General features: G+C 46.3%; 1 protein-coding gene across 1 annotated transcript in view; it reads left to right on the top strand.

Moving 5' to 3' along the window:
• Positions 1 to 16,682, top strand: part of ABCC2 (ATP binding cassette subfamily C member 2) — a 64,350-nt gene that overhangs the window by 29,099 nt on the left and 18,569 nt on the right. The window contains exons 11-19 of the mRNA XM_028098796.2: positions 1,187 to 1,252; positions 3,220 to 3,357; positions 3,907 to 4,053; positions 5,667 to 5,754; positions 6,460 to 6,526; positions 8,368 to 8,494; positions 10,706 to 10,882; positions 11,847 to 12,014; positions 14,704 to 14,884. Of these exons, the coding sequence (XP_027954597.1) occupies positions 1,187 to 1,252; positions 3,220 to 3,357; positions 3,907 to 4,053; positions 5,667 to 5,754; positions 6,460 to 6,526; positions 8,368 to 8,494; positions 10,706 to 10,882; positions 11,847 to 12,014; positions 14,704 to 14,884 (1,159 nt within the window). The remainder of the gene's footprint in view (positions 1 to 1,186; positions 1,253 to 3,219; positions 3,358 to 3,906; positions 4,054 to 5,666; positions 5,755 to 6,459; positions 6,527 to 8,367; positions 8,495 to 10,705; positions 10,883 to 11,846; positions 12,015 to 14,703; positions 14,885 to 16,682) is intronic.

The following is a 16,682-nucleotide window of genomic DNA, read 5'->3' as shown; positions in this document are numbered from 1 at the left end:
GGGATATACACACCTTCTTCAAAGTCTAAAGTCTTTGGCTTACTCTAATTCTTGGGCATTTGGGCAGGCAAAGCTGTTGGAAGATGTTCTACAATCCCACATGAACGTGGCCTTCTCCATCTTCCCTCTTCATCTTTTGGCCACTCTTAAGGTTTATATACTCCATCTTTATTCATGTGAGAGGGCAGAGCCTAATTAGAGAAGGGAGAGCTGCCCAGGGACCCTGCACATAACTCTTCTACCCTGCTCTGCTGGGCATCTTTTAAAAAAAATATATTTTTAAGGAATGTCTACACCCAACGTGGGGCTCAAACCCACAACCCTGAGCTCAAGAGTTGCACACTTCACTGACTGAGGCAGCCGGGTACCCCAGGGCTGTTCTTAGAGTTGTGGTGATTGGCCCTGTTTCACCATCATAGCAGTACAAACCAATCATGCAGAGCAGATGCATGAGTGACCCAGACTTTAAGCCTAAATCCTGGCCATCAGCCCTGCTACTACAGGGGGCAGGGCTCCTGTGGACAGTCCTTTGACCCGCCAGAAATCATAGGTTGGGTGGGAGGACTTGATGGTGTACATGATATAGTCACTCATTCACTTTGCATTCCTTTAGCTACAAATAATTCTTTTTAAAAGATTTATTGTACATAATATTCTGGGAACACAGCAGCAAATTAGATGATGCTCTTGCTCTTGTGGAGCTTACAGTCTCCTTGGGGTGGGGAGTCAAGCCATCAACAGAAGTACACAAGAAAACCATCGGGTCATGATAAGTACTATGAAGAAAATGAAATAGGGTGATAGGATAGCATGCGAGTGGGTGGTGGTTTTAGATTACAGGGTCAGGGAAGACTTGTGAGGAGGGTACCTTTGAGTTCAACTCCGAGTAGCAGGAGCCAGACTGTGAAAGAGAGAGCCTCGGGAAGTACATCCTGGGAAGAGGCCAGGCCAGGCCAGGCCTTTGGGGGTGGAAATGAACTTGGCATGTTTTAAGGATCAGAACGAAGACGGGGTTGACAGGAGCGGCCTGGGCAAAGAGGAGGGTGGGGGAGAGACACATCTCATCACCTGGCACCTCAAGTTCCTACCAAGTGACATCCACAGTGCCGCCAGCACGACCTAGCATTTGTGCCAAATCTGGACCCTCTCACAAGGAAGTGTGTTTTGTTTTACTTTTTCTTGGCAGGTAAAAAATATGAAGAACAAAGACAAACGGTTAAAGATCATGAATGAAATTCTCAATGGGATGAAGGTGAGCCCAGGGGGAAGATGACCCTCCATGTAAAATGGCAGCCACGGTGGGTTCGAGTTGCAGGACCCCCCCACTCATCTGCCCTCAAGTCTCCAGGTCTTAGGCTTCTCTGCCTAGCTGTTTCAGGCCCTCTTTTGAATCTTGATTTCTGTATTATTTCCCTTCAGTGGTTTGTTGTGTTTTTATGTTTTACTGTAGAAATTGTCAAACACACACAGAAGTAGAGAGAATGATCTGATTAACCCCGTGGACTTCTCACCCACGTCTAGCAATTATCAGCATGATCTAACTTGTTTCATCTGTGTACCCTCTTCATGCTCTGCTAGGTGATACTTAGAGCAGATCCCAGATATCTTGTCATTTCATTCATAGATGTGTTGTATGTGTTTCTAAAAGACTTTATTTTTGAACATAACCACAATACCATTATCACACCTAAAAAAAAAAATTAGTCATTTTTTGGTACCATTAAATTTTCCTAATTGCCTCCTATGTCATTTGTTTGCTATGAATTCATTGGAATAAGGATCCAAGAAATGTCCACACGTGGCATATGATAGTGCTTTTAATCTACAATAGACTCCCTTTGTTGTTGGGTTTTTTTTTTAATTTTAATCTTTTTTTGTCCTATTGGAGAAACAAGGTTGTTTTATTTCCTATATTTCTTATAAATTAGTGATCAGATCTAGAGGCTTGATTCGATAGGTTTTTTGTTGTTTTGTTTGTTCGGTGGGGTTAGGGAGGAAGGATACTTTCAGGTGGTACTCTGCCGGGGGTCCAGGTGTGGTCAGCCTGATTGACCCCTTATTAGGCTTCCTGCCATTCTTTCACCTAGAGCAGTCATTTGTGGCCCTGGGCAGCACATTTTGACCCCCTGGGAAGTTTGTAAAACCCACTGAGGCTTGGGCCCTAATTCAAACCATTTAAATTAGACTCTCTGGGGTTGAGGCCTAGGCATATATATATTTCTAAAGCTCCCCAAGTGATTCTAATATGCAGCCAAGGTTGAAAACGGTCATGAAAAAGTTGGTTGCCTTGATCTATTATAGGAGTTTCAAAAGAGTGAAATTTTAATTCTATTATTCCTTTGACATTGATTACCTGGAATTCTATAATGAAGAAGTATCTTACTCAACTAGTTGGTTGCCCTAAAATAAAGCCTATACAGGATAGGCGGGATAAATGCTTACTTCTTTCCCTCCATTGGCCAGCTTTCAAAATAGTGCATGTCCTCCTGCAAAGGTCACCAAGAAGTTATTTTTTAATATTTGTGTTGTTTTGAATTCAAGGATTTAAGCATTACCCTAAACTTTTTGAAAATGAAACAGAGGCCTCTTTTTTATTATTATGTTCAACATATAGTACGTCATTAGTTTTTGATGTAGTCTTCAACCGTCCATTACTTGCACATAACACCCAGTGCTCATCCCCACACGTGTTGTGATGCAGAGGCCTCTTTTAACTCCCTGATCTTTCTCTGATATGCCTTTCTGCTAAATGTAGTAAAATGAAAAGCTAGCCCTGGCTTGGAGTCTCAGCTCTAACACTTGCTAGCTTGGTAATTTTGAGCAAGTTAATTAGCTTCTTCAGCCTGTTTCCTTATCACTAAAACGGATACAATAATTCTACAAAAGTAGGGAATTCTCCCTGGTTTGCCCAGAACTTTCTGGGCTTAGCACTCTGAGAGCCCCATGTCCTGAGCAACCCCTTAGACCCAGGCAAACTGGGACAATTGATCACACTAAGGTTGTTACAAGGATTGAGTAAGATAATGTGTATAAACCATTTGTGTACATAGCAGGTTGTCAAGAAATGCAACCTACCTTTCTATAATCATACCTTACAATCTGGATTTCTACCCTCCGTCCCCCAGTTTGGAGAACACAGCCTAAAATCTGGGTGGATGAGACCTCCCTGGTGTCCTTGTGGGACGAGAGTGTGAGCTGTGCTGTTTTCTATCCTATTAGATCCTGAAATATTTTGCTTGGGAACCTTCATTCAAAAACCAAGTTCACGAACTTCGGAAGAAAGAACTCAAGAACCTGCTGACTTTTGGGCAGATGCAGTCTGTAATCATGTTTCTCTTATACCTAAGTCCAGTCCTGGTGAGTAACAGGAATCAGTGGGTTGGGTGGGCTTCCTGAAGAGGAAGGTCTATTCTTGTTAGACTGACTGCCCAGTGCCTGTAGGCCTAACCCTGAGATCCAGGGAGCTCTGCCCCCTCCTCAACTTCCTGAAGCTGCTATTCCTATCTCATGCCCCCAGCTCTAATTTCACCCTGGTGTACAGTTTGGTGGTCTGGCAGCCCAGAGCAAGCCTCCAGGATGGTCCACATGAATGTGGTATCCAGCAATGGTTTGCAGAGGAGAGTGTCTTCCCTTCTTGAGGAGGCTGTGTGGGTCTAGAGTGGGAAGGAACACCAAAATAGGAGCTGGGAGACCCGAACTATGGTCCCAGCAATACTATTAATTGACCTTGTGACCCCAGGCAAGATATTTTCTCTTCTCTGGACTCAGCTTTCTCATCCGTAACACCAGAAGGTTGAGATAATCATCCCTAAGGCTCCTTCAACTCTGCTATACTTGGTTCCTGAGAAAGCATAAGGCTCCTTGAACCTGTTTCAGAAAGAATTCCTCATGACCTTGCTTTTCCAGGTGTCTGTGATCACATTTTCAGTTTACACTCTGGTGGATAGCAATAATGTTTTGGATGCAGAAAAGGCCTTCACCTCCATCACCCTCTTCAATATCCTGCGCTTTCCCCTGAGCATGTTTCCCATGGTAATCTCCTCTGCTCTCCAGGTGGGTAGGGTCTCTCACTGCTAATTGCTATCTCTGGTTAAAACCCTTGCGTTCCAAGATGACTATCATAGCTCACTTATAGCTTCTGTGGGTGAACTTTCAATTACAGAGATGTGTTTGGTCTCTGGAGACCAAGTTTGATCTTATTAAAATCACAAGCTCTCTGAGCCCTAGTTTATCTGAGTATACAATGGGGATAATCATACCAATCTCCTCTACCTCACAGGGAGACAACAGTTGTAAAAGCATTTAGTGAGAAGATGATGATGAGCCCTGATACCTGGAACATTCCTAAGCCCCTTTCCCAGCCCAGTTTCCCCCACATTTTTCTAAGGCTTTGGGGTACCTATACGGCATTCAGGAAATATGGCACGAAGGGGAAGAAAATATTCTCTCTGCATGAAGCCATGTGGTGGTAAAACCCAATGCAGTTCTTGAGCTTCGAGCTGTCAGAAACCGAGTTTGGAGTTCAAGAGGCCTCGGATGGGTCAGAGGGAGTGTTGGGGTCCTGAAAAATGAGCACAGTCAGTGAGATGGACCAGGTACCAGACCTCAGGAGGATGTTCACGGGGCAGGTGGTAGACCAGAGTGAGGGGGCCTGGAAGATGGAGTGTGGCGATGTGCATGGACCCCAGGGCTGGCTGGCTTCAGACCGCTCAGGCCATAGGAATGACGAGTTCAAGACCTCCCTGTCCTGGAGGGTGTGAAGAAAGGCCTACCGATTTGGCTGATGATGAAAGAGCAGGCTCGTTTTAGATTCAGATAGTTTCTCACGTAGATCGCAAAAGCAAGACCAGCAGAGGTGTCCGCTCCGCACATGCCCTGTCTCAGTTTGACCCTGACAGGAAAAGGGGCCAGCTGACCGCGCACCATGGGCGGTGGGGCGCTCCTGTCTGAGGCGCTGACCCCCACAGCGGCCGTGCTCGGAGGAGGCAGTGAGGCAGTGAGGCAGAGAGTCCGCGGCTTCACTAGAACCCAGGTGGCGATGAGAAGCCGTCTCCTGACAGGCTCCCTGGGAATAGGGAGGCAAGTGAGAAGTGTCCTCCCGGGAATCTCCCAAGGTCTCCTGTTTCGGGAGACCACAGGGTGCTCTGCCAATGCTTAGGTCAGCTGCGGTTTAAACCTGGCCCGTGTGGACATTTGTAAGGTCCCTGTGGTGCCATGGCCAGTATCCTCTATAAAGGGGCCCAGTCGTGGCTCGGTTAGGACCCCGGATGAGCCCAAGGCATGGACCCAGTCAGTTACAGAAGAGCACCCCACGGGCCCAGTTATCAAAACCAGACGGAAGTTTTGTCTTAGAAGAAGGCAGAAGACAGTTTCTGGAACTGGGTCCAAAGGCAGGAGAGATGGCAATGGAGTTGAGCCCCGAGCTTTCTAAAGGGCCGACACAGAACGCCTTAACTGCCCTCTGTCTCCCGAGGCTGAGGGGTGGCTGAGTCGTTGGTGGGCGGCCAGAGGTGCTGGCTGTGGCATATGGTGAATCAGCTGCAGGCAGCCCGGCAAGTTGACACTCTGCTTCCACATCCAGGGCCGATGACAAAGTCAAAATCCTCTCCCTGCTTGTGCTTGCCATTGGATATTTTACTCTTCAGCTCCTTTGCGTCCCTCTCTAGGCCAGCGTTTCCAGAGACCGGCTAGAACAGTACCTGGGAGGGGATGACTTGGACCCCTCCGCCATTCGCCGCTGTGACTGCAATTTTGGTAAGAGTTCTGAAGTTGCTCCCCAAGCTTCTTCACAGCACTGGCACTTTGCTATTCAGGGGCTTAGTGGCAGCCAACTGACTGACAGGAAGAGCTAGAGGGTTTACCTTGAACCTACATTTGCATAATAAGCTTACTGTTTTTACTTAAGTGATGATTTCATTTAGAACAGCATGCTCAGCCAGATTGCTAAACGAAGCTGGGCCAGCTACCCTGGGGATAAGCAGGAAGTCCTACAAAAGATTTAGACAGCAGAAGTCAGGATGGAGCTAAGCATGTGAATTGGGGAAGGTAGGCTGGAGGGAAGAACATACGCAGGTTCTGAAGATCTGAGGACTGGGGGCAGCCACAAGCCGAATCGAGCTGTGTGTCTGGAGTCCAGGGAGTGGCCAGATTTCTAACTGGAGGTGGAATTTTTACTAGGACACTAGGCAACAGAGGGCCCGAGAATGGACCCAGAGTGTCTGCAAGTCAGGAATCTGGGTTCCTAACAGGCTTGGACATCCGAGCAAAAGGGCCTTTGTTGGCAGGCCACTTTTGGTCTCACCCCGGGAGCTTTCCTTTGCCTCCTGTTAATGGAGGGGTCAGCACCTGATAGCTGATCTCAGGAGCCGCGGAAGGAAGCAACACATGAGAGCTGAGAAGGGGCAGACAGACACATGGGGACGTCTGTCTGACTAAAAGAGAGGGCCTTCTTCCCCACAGACAAAGCAGTGCAGTTCTCAGAGGCCTCCTTTACCTGGGACCGGGACTCGGAAGCCACCATCCGAGAGTGAGTTGCCTCCTTTCTATCCTGCTGTTCTTCAGGATTCTCCTTGCCAGGCCTGTTCTTGGGGAAGTCCACATAATAGGGCACATGGGAAATGGGCTGTGTGCCCACGTGCAGTTAGAGATCAGTGCAGGCTAAACCCCTGGAGGGACGAGCTGGCGGCAAAACTCCAGAGCCTCTTTCCCCATCACGGCCTCTGCCACCCGCCATCTTCCTGTGGGACTGTGCACCTCCAGCGAAAGAGCCAATGAAGCTTTCGTGCTCTGGATTGTGGATGGAGGGAGCGCAGCACTGGCAAGTGGTCTGGGGCTCTGGTGTGGTAAATGATACACACAAGAATCTAAAACCCACTTCAGTTTATTCATTCATTCAAGAATAGTAATCAAGAATATGGCTTCTTTCCCCAAAATGAACAATGGGAGTTGCCTCCAAGATTCAACCTGAGATCTGGGGTTTGACATCTAAATAACCTGTTTCCACATCCCACCTCCTCTGCCCTAAGCCAGCCTTTTCTTGCCATGCTGCTCCTCGCCCAGGAGCTCCCTTAGCCACACTTTTGTTCTCTGTGGTTTTGGTTACTTGTGGTCAACCTCGGTCTGGAAGGAGGTAATCCTCCTTCTGACCAACAGTCAGAAGATCAGTAGTAGCCTAACGCTAGGTCACAATGCCTACGTTATTCACCTCCCTTCAGCTCTTCACATAGGTATTGTCTCCTCTTGTATCATCATCAGAAGGTTGAATGCAGTATCACAAGAGAGTAAGACCACATTCACGTACCTTTTATGACAGTATATTGTTCTAATTGTTCCATCTTATTAGTTATTGTTAATCTCTTACTGGGCCTAATTTATAAATTTAACTTTATCATAGGGATGTCTGGATAGGAGAAAACATTGTATACACAGGGTGAGATACATAGCATATACCCAACTCCACTGAACATAGCACACATGATACCCCCAGGAAGCTTGCGCAGGCCAGATCTTCCTTCCCAACCCAAAAGATCAGCATACCTTATCTTCTCCCTGTTACACCTAGGACTTGCCACACTTCTTATTCCTACAGGCTTTGATATGGATTCTGGAGCCTGCCCCAGGAGGCATCAGGCCAGGAGCACCTCCTTTGAACCCTCCCAACCTGAAAGCCTCCCTTTGCAGAGAGAAGACTGGACGGGGCTCCCACTTTGAGCTGAACTTCTTTTAGACTTATACTAGCAATGGGCAGGTTCAGAAAGATTGTGAAGAAGTTCCTGATGTTCCAAATATTCTGGGACTCAAAAATAGGGTGGGCACAGAGTTTCTAGGAGTCCCGCTCAGTGTGTGCCCTTCCCCAGCCAGACACAGCCAGGTCTCCAGGGGACGGGGCAGGGAATCTCTGCCTTCAGCAAGTGTCCCACTGAACGGCTATTCTCATTGAATAGCCAAGTTTGGGAAACACGGATCTGTTCCAACCCCATTAGCTCATAAATGAGAGTCCAGAGGAAGTGACTTTCCAAGATCATATAGCTTAGCAGTAGCAGAGCTGAGACTCGAACCCAGGTCTCCAGACTCCCATTAAGGTCTTGTTCAATGGTACCATGTTGGTGCTAAGAGAATTTTTCCAATGGAAAGCTACAATGGTACAAACGGCTTATGTAGTTGGGTAAGTTAGGGTTCACCCTCTAGCCCTTTAGAGCTTTAAAAAAGTATTAAAGAAACACTTCAGAGTCTTCTATATCCAAGACAAATTTTCCAATCTTGAGGGAAAATTTCCTAATACCAGACTTCCCATGGATAGTCTGAGAAGTGGCCTGAACCACCCTTGAGTAACTCTCCTCATCTCCTTCAAATACTCTTCTTTTTCAGTGTGAACCTGGACATTATGCCAGGCCAGTTGGTGGCTGTGGCGGGCACTGTGGGCTCTGGGAAGTCCTCCTTGATGTCAGCCATGCTGGGAGAAATGGAAAATGTCCACGGGCACATCACCATCAAGGTGAGAGACAATGCCAGGGAGAAGAGTTCTGACATTCAAATGCGGGCCACTTAGCGCTGCTTTCTTGTTTGGGAGAACACGCACCGAGGAGGGGAATCTGATAACCACTGTTGTTTTGCTGCAGGTGCGGTCTTAGAGGCATTTGTTAGACTTGTAAACTGTAGATTCTTGCCCCACCCCACACATAGACTCTGGGGTAGATTCTAAAAGTCTGCATTTTTAATGAGGTTCCCAGGTGATTCCCATATGTATACTTCAGTTTGAAAACTTATATAGAGCGCTCTTCCTTCAAAGTATAGGCGCCTGGGAGGCTCAGTCAGGTAAGCGTCTGCCTTCGGCTCAGGTCACGATCCCAGGGTCCTGGGATCCAGCCCCACGTCCGGTTCCCTGCTCAGCAGGAAGCCTGCTTCTCCCTCTGCCTCTGCCTGCCGCTCCCCCTGCTTGTACGCTCTCTCGCTCTCTCTCTCTCTGTCAAATAAATAATCTTAAAGCAGAATTGCCTATACTTTTCTTTTTAATCTATGTTTCTAAAAGTGTCATTAAAAACTTATATAACTTTCAGGGCGCCTGGGTGGCACAGTCGGGTAAGCGTCTGCCTTCATTCAGCTCAGGTCATGGTCCCAAAGTCCCAGGATCAAGCCCCACGTTGGGCTCCCTCATCAGTAGGGAGTCTACTCCTCCCACTGCTCCTCCCTCTGCTCCTCCCCCTGCTCCTCCCCCTGCTCCTCCCTCTGCTCCTCTCTCTGCTCCTCCCACTGCTCCTCCCTCTGCTCCTCCCACTGCTCCTCCCTCTGCTCCTCCCACTGCTCCTCCCACTGCTCCTCCCTCTGCTCCTCCCACTGTTCCTCCCTCTGCTCATGTGCTCTCTCTCATAAATAAATAAAATCTTTAAAAAAAAACTTACATAATTTTGTAACCTAGGTACCAACAAAACCAACAACAATAACAACAATTAAAACAGCAGCACTGTAAATCACACTCAGCATCACAGTTAGTCCTGGGCCACCTTCCTCCTCCTTTGAGAGCTTGGTCTTTGAAGGCACTTGCTTCCAACACAGAAATTTGATAGAGGGTGTAGACATCTTCATCAATTTTTTTTAACAGAGAATAAATCTTTTCATAGTATCTTTATTAGCACTCTCTGCTTCCCCAGAGAGTTAAATTTAGGGGAAATTATAAGTACTTGGAATCATTTAACCAGACACTACTTGCATCAAAAAAAAAAAAAAAAGGCATGTCAATAGATTTTTTTAGCTTTTTTCCTTAAGAACTTCGTATATTGCTAAGCATTTCTTTTTAATTATGAGAAAGCTTGCCCCTCTGCTTGACACTGACATGCTTAGAAAATTAAGAACTAATGCTTCTTCCACCTTATACTGACATTATTCCCTGATTACCACTTATGAGCTAGTTTACATTAAATAAACATGCAGTATAGCAGAACACACTCTACAGATTAAAATCTATTTCCTAACTCCTTTTTTTTTTTTAAGATTTATTTATTTTACAGAAAGTGCATGTGAGCGAGTGGGGGAGGGCTTGATTTCATGACCCTGAGATCAAGACCTGAGCTGAAATTGAGTCGGATGTTTAACCGACTGAGCCACCAGGTGCCCCATGTTTCCTAACTTCTTTTGGGAAGCTTTTTCAAAAAAATGTTTGAGTATAGTTGACAACCATGTTACATTAGTTTCAGGCATGTTAGGGAGCTTTCTCTTGCTACCTCATAAGTGAGCTCATTCTCAAACACAGGCCTTTGTCAGGCTCCATCTCTCTTTGGATATGATCGGCTTCATGCACCAGCCTGGCACCCTAATTCAAAGCTCTTGGTTCTTCCTAAAATGTCATCTATATCATCTCCCCTGTCAGTGTTAGCCCTCTGTTGGTCTTAGGAAACTCACTGGGGTCTGACTAAAACCTTGCTCTAGAAGCAGCTTGTGTGTTCATCCCCCAGTTTTTAGGATCATGGCTAGAAAGTGATAGTAAAAACAAAAAAAGGGGGGGGTTAAGTGATGAATAGGATATCGAATCTTTCTCCCTGTTTGGCGCAATAAATACAAGCACATTTATAAATATCAGATGCTCAGTTAGCCTAGCATTCATTTTTTCAAATCTAGGTTCTGTTTTTTTCCTCCCCATCCTGCCATTCCCTCCTTCAACCCTGTCTTTCTGGAGATCCAACCGTCACGTGCTCTGATCCTTCCCGTCTAGGGCACCATAGCCTATGTCCCGCAGCAATCCTGGATCCAGAATGGCACCATAAAGGACAACATCCTTTTTGGATCGGAGTTGGATGAAAAGAGATACCAGCAGATTCTGGAGGCCTGTGCCCTCCTCCAAGACTTGGAAGTGCTGCCTGGAGGAGACCTGGCTGAGATTGGAGAGAAGGTACTTGGAACCCCAAGGGACCTTGAAAGGGTGAAGAAATAGCAAAGACAAAAAAGTGAGGGTGGTGAAGAGGACGGGAGTGGAAGGGCTTGCCGGTGTGGGTAGTCGGGTTGGAACAAATACCAGAAAACACGAGTTTACACAGTATTTGAAACTTAAAATTTTGTAGCTGGAAGCAACTGTTGGAATGGTGTCCTCTAAAAGAAAGCTGATGAGGATCTGAGAGGTTAACTAACCAGTGCCTGGCCCAAGGCTGACCTCACAGGGGGAGGAGCAGAGAGGCAGGACCAGAACTTGGGTGTCCTGACTCTACCTCTGCATATGAGTGAAGCCCAGAGAAAGGTCCCGATAATCTCCTTCACACACTTAGAAATTTAGTGTGAATGATTTTCTCAGGTTATTGAATGCCTTTCTTACAAATAGATTTTTAATGACTCTACTGTATCCATTATGTGGTCACAGCATAACTGGTCACATATTTAGGGTGTTTTCAACCTTCCTCCCTATCACTAACAATGAATAGAGCAGTCTCTGGGGGACACAGATCTTCAGATATTAGCAGACTAACGAAGACACAGCTCTAGAATGATTTTGTTCATTAATTCAACATACATTTACTGAGGACCTACTATGTGCCAAACACTATTTTAAGTGCTGGAGTTACATCCATGAGTAAAACAGAGAAAATCTGCCCTGGTCTAGCTCTATATTCCTATGGGGCAGGAAACAAAAATCATAAGTAAATCCTATATGCCCAAATTACCATTTTCTATTATATTTAATACTTGGGCCTGAAGTAATTTATTTGAATCGAAGTTATTTATTTATATAGAGGAACTTGTAAGAGTTTAAAGTCCTTGATACCTTATTGAGGCAAATCTCTTCCTTTCCCCTCCTTAATAAGTAGTCTCTGTGAAGGCAGAACTATGGAGTAGTGCTTAATAGAAATTATTTTCTTCTTCAGGGTATAAATCTCAGTGGGGGTCAGAAGCAGCGGATTAGTCTGGCCAGAGCTATCTATCAGAATTCAGACATCTATGTTCTGGATGACCCCCTGTCAGCCGTGGATGCTCACGTGGGAAAACATATTTTCAATAAGGTCTTGGGTCCCAAGGGCCTATTGAAAGGCAAGGTGAGAAACTAAAGCAAAGAAGACCTTGGGGTGGGAGTGGGGGTGGGGGTGGGGTTGGAGAGACACATCTCCTAGGACTGCTGCTGTCCTGAAGCAAATATCCTTATTTACCTGCCTCCTAGGCTGCTGAGGAGTGGTCTCCCAGGAGAAGACCCATGAAACCTCCCATCTTGAGGTCATGGTTTGTGCTGGAACTGGCTAATTTAAGCCTTATTCTGTGGCTCTGACACTGAGCCTCTTAGGATGATCAATTGTGATAAAAGGCACTTTGAGACCTGTGGTATAATAAGACCTATATTTGGTCTTTGTCCCTGGTTCCTGGTACAGACCTCTGAACCCTTGGAATTTCCTGAGTAATAGTAGGAGTGGTTTTTGTTCATAAGCCTAAAGAGCGACTTAGGGTGTGGCCCCTTGCTAGCCTCAGGACAGGGCTGTTGGAGAGAAAGCTCAGGTGATGGGCAGGTTAGAACTTTAAGCCCCCCTACAAACCTCTGGGGAGGGAGAGAGGGGCTGAAGACAGGCTTATAAAAATTTGTGAACAATGAGATTCAGAGGGCTTCTGGATTGGTGATGGCATGAAGGTGCTAAGAGGATGGCACAGGTGGTGAGAGCAGGGAAGCCCCACAGGTGCAGCCCACACCCCCCATACGTTGCCCTGTACATTTCTTCTATTTGACTCTTCTTGAGTTGTAGCCTATTTTATAGCAAGCCGACAAACATAAGTCAAGTGTGTTCTGGAGATCTTATGAGCCATTCTAGCAAGTTATTGTTCACGAGGAAGGGGCTTTATAGCTAGTTGGTCAGAAGTATGGGTGGCCCAAGACTTACAACTAGCATCTGAAGTCCGGTCAGTCTCATGGGAGACTGTGCTAATTCCAGGAAGTCAGTGTCAGAATTGAATTGAATTGTTGGACACCTGGTTGGTGTCCAAAAACCTCCCAGAGGACCCAACAACTCACCTCACTGGTGGGACAGAGGTCATCCTGCAGGTATTAGAGCTACGCTCTAAGAAGGCACTTCCCTGGATCCCTCGCAGGACAGGACATAGGAATGCTTATGCCTGGAAGGGATGACTCAACTTGAACATTAAAAAAAAAAAGCTAACATTTCTTGAGTATTCATTATGTCCCAGGCTGGTGCTAAGCACTTTGATTGCGTTGGCTCCTTGGTTCTCACAATGTTCCTGAAAGACGGCACAGATAAGGCAGCCAGAACAAGTCACAAGAGCCGGCGGTAGGCGAAGACTAGGCTTTCCTTACCGAGGGCGAGTTAGCGCATTCGCCCAGAAGCAGTGGGCTGACAGAGCCCCTTGAGGGTTTGAATGTGTTGCTCACCAACAGCAAGTGTAGAATGAGGGCTGTCAAGAACATCTCCCTCAGCACTGGTCAGTAAAACTCCATCTGTGTTTGGCCTGTTTCTTTCAAGATTTTTTGCTTGCTACCAGTTAGAGGATAGGTGGGCTGTGGTCCTTCTGAGGCCCTTTGCCTCTCTTGGATCAGTGAGCCAACAGGAACTCACCCTCCCTCCTAGTCCTGGTTCTGGCTCCTGTCCGTAAGGCCTCTTGGCTCCATACATTCATGAACCATATACCACTCTGTGCCTGATTTGTTGCAAAGCCTGGGCATACACAGATGAAAAGGTCTGGTCCCTGCTCTCAAGTAAACATACAATCTAATGGGAAGATATACAGAAAAGCAAACAATAAAATTGTAATACAAGAATGATTTTAATGGCAGTCTACACAAACTACAATAGAAGCTTCAGAGGGATACCCAAGTCTTACCTGGGGACTCAGGAAAGGCTCCCAGAAGAGTTGACTTTGAGCAGAGACTGGGAGGGTAAGCATTTCCTGGGTCTTCCAGATAAGAGGGATCTACTCTCTGTGGGGCTATGAAGTAGAGAGCAGAGGCGGTGGCTTGGGTTATCTCTCCAGAGGCCCGTTTCAACTCCATGACCCTTGTCTGAACCGCATTTCTGATCCATGAACCTTTGTCTTTCTCCAACTGGAGTCCCTTCTTCATTGGTTGGTGTGGTTCGAAAATACACAGGAATACAAAGGATGCCAAGTCTCCCACACCAGGGAGGGCCTGAGCTGAAGATAAAGTCTGATGCCCCTACAGTGTCTCTAATGTGCTGAAAGAATCTGAGCAGCTCTTGTTAGTTCAGTTGGTTAGCTGGTTATTTGAAGGGGAAGTTAGTTAGCTAGTTATTAGGTTTGTATGCATCGGTTATATTGATAGGCTTTGATCTCAAGAGACATTCCTAAGCTCCCAGGAAGCTGGAAGAATGTGTGTAGGGCAAACCTCGATATCACTACAGGAAAATAACTGAATAGATCCACAAGGTAAGGAGTCTCATCTTACACACAGGGTCTGGTGTTAGGATGAGGTACTGGGAAGGAAAGAGGAAGCAAAAGAAGTCAAATGGTCAGGGCTACATTCAGCCCTACAGTGAATTAAGATGACTGTTCTTCTTTTTCTCTCTCTCTCTCTCTCTTTTTTTTTTTTTTAAGAGCAAGCCAAAGAAAGTGGTAGACATTCTGGGTAATTAGAAGTTAGCTACCCACAGGAGAAGTTAGCTAAGGCAAGGAGGTTACTTCCTTTCCTTTTTAAGAGCAAGCCAAGGATGGTTGTGGACAGAGAATCTCACAGTGGGAAGGCAGTGGTACAATTTACTGTTGTTTTTTCAGACTCGACTCTTGGTTACACATAGCATTCACTTTCTTCCCCAAGTGGACGAGATCGTGGTTCTGGGGAATGGCACCATCTTGGAGAAGGGATCCTACAGCACTCTGCTGGCCAAGAAAGGATCGTTTGCTAAGATCCTGAAGACATTCACAAAACAGACAGGTCCTGAGGAAGAGGCCACAGGTATGTAAGGAAGATTGGAACAAGATAAAGCTTGGGTATGGAAAGGGTAGGAGTGATAAACTGCTATTTACTTGCTGAACTATTAAGTATCCAGTAGGTTAGATTTGGAAGCGAATTATCCAGAGATCCAAAATCTGTTCTTTCTGTATTATGTCTCTGTAAAGAAACACAGACATAGAAACTCTGTGCCTGAGCCAAACTGGGGGCTCATCTTGCTCATATGGTCTCTGACATGCAGTCGATGGACACTAGAAGGGTATGACTAAAGATTTAGGGTGATTAGCCCTTGTGGAAAAAACACTAGTGGCATCAGGGGCCCCCTTTTAGGGATGCTGTGCTTCTATTGATTCAAATTATACATCCCACCCCACCTACCCTGAATCCACTAAAACCACTTCCTGGACAGCTTTATAGTCTGGTACTAATAGTGTACTGCAAAATTCTTGATAAGCCCTAACAAAGGCATCTTGACCAATATACCAAAAACCACTGGGTGTTTCAAATCAGAAAAAATCATGGCAGTTGCATGGTCTCACAGTATACCCAGGAATAGACCTTAATACCACCACCACTGGGGTCATCAATTAGTTCTGGTCAGCAATGGCCCTGATCCCTGAGGACCTTCCCAAGAATCTGCCAACAGTAGTCCTGTACATAGTTCTAGGTATCTGCTTCGGGTAGCAGTTACCAGCAGGAGATCAAGCCTGAGAAAGCAAGATCTGGAGGGTGCATTCCAGAAGCCAGTTGGGAGAAGGAGTAGCTACAGAGCCTGCAAGTGGGGACTCATGCAGGCATTGAAGTCCAGAAATGTGTTCAAAACCACCCTGGGGAGCACAAGAGATGGAAAGAAAAGCCTAAACCGTAAAGTCTTTAAGTGTTGGAGGGATACAGCAGGAGCAGAGAACAGGATGCTATGGGTGACTGGCAGCCATCCCAGGAGACTGGGGCAGGGGCACCATGAACCAGCAGAGGCCAGAATTTTCCATCAGTCCTTATGTACTCTAGGCACTGGCCTGGAGAAAACTAAAAGACACCTGCCTGGGGACCAAATGTCCCAAGCCAAAGGGCAGTGTCTGATGCTTAATTCCCGAGTCACTGCTCAGTCAACCACATCACCATGACTTGCTCCAACAGTTTCCCTACACTAAGTCTACCCTTCCCCCCACCCCCACCCCTGCCGCCTTTGGCCATGATCTGAATTTCTGGATTCTGTTCTAAACCCCCATGGGTGGATGGCTCCTTTGAAGAATCCTGTCCTTTATGTACAAAGGTCAGTTTGCAAAACAGCTCATCCAGCCTTTGTTCTGGTAAACACTGATTATCTATTTCTGAGCAATGCCTGGCATGCTGTTGTTATCGGTTCTGGGACTCAAGGTATAGGCCATGACATGGCAGAATGAAGGGCAGGGCAGGAGGGCAAGGTGACCTGTATCAATACTGGTTTGCTGTATTAGTTTCTTAATTAGCTGCCATAGCAAAGCACTACAAACTGAGTGGCTTAAACAATAGACATTTATTTTCTCACCGTTCTGGAGGCTAGAAGTCCAAAGTCAAGGTGTTGGCAGGATTTGTTCTTTCTGAAGGTGTTGGGGAAGGACATGTTCCAGGCTTCTCTCCTAGCTTCTGGGGCTTTGTTGGCAATCTTTGGCATTTTTGGCTTGTAGACACATCACATTGTTCTCTGCTTTCATCTTCATGTGGTTTGCATGTGTCCATCCACGTCCAAATTTCCCCTTTGTATAAGGACATCAGACATAATGGATTAGGGGCCCATCTTACTCCAGTCTGACCTCCTCTT

This window comes from Eumetopias jubatus, unplaced genomic scaffold, assembly GCF_037043125.1.
Source record: "Eumetopias jubatus isolate StellerSeaLion01/CBP00866 unplaced genomic scaffold, mEumJub1_p1.0 scaffold_17, whole genome shotgun sequence".
NCBI lineage: Eukaryota > Metazoa > Chordata > Mammalia > Carnivora > Otariidae > Eumetopias > Eumetopias jubatus.
The sequence above is the reverse complement of the archived record's forward strand: the minus strand, read 5'-3'. Positions and strand labels throughout refer to the sequence as shown.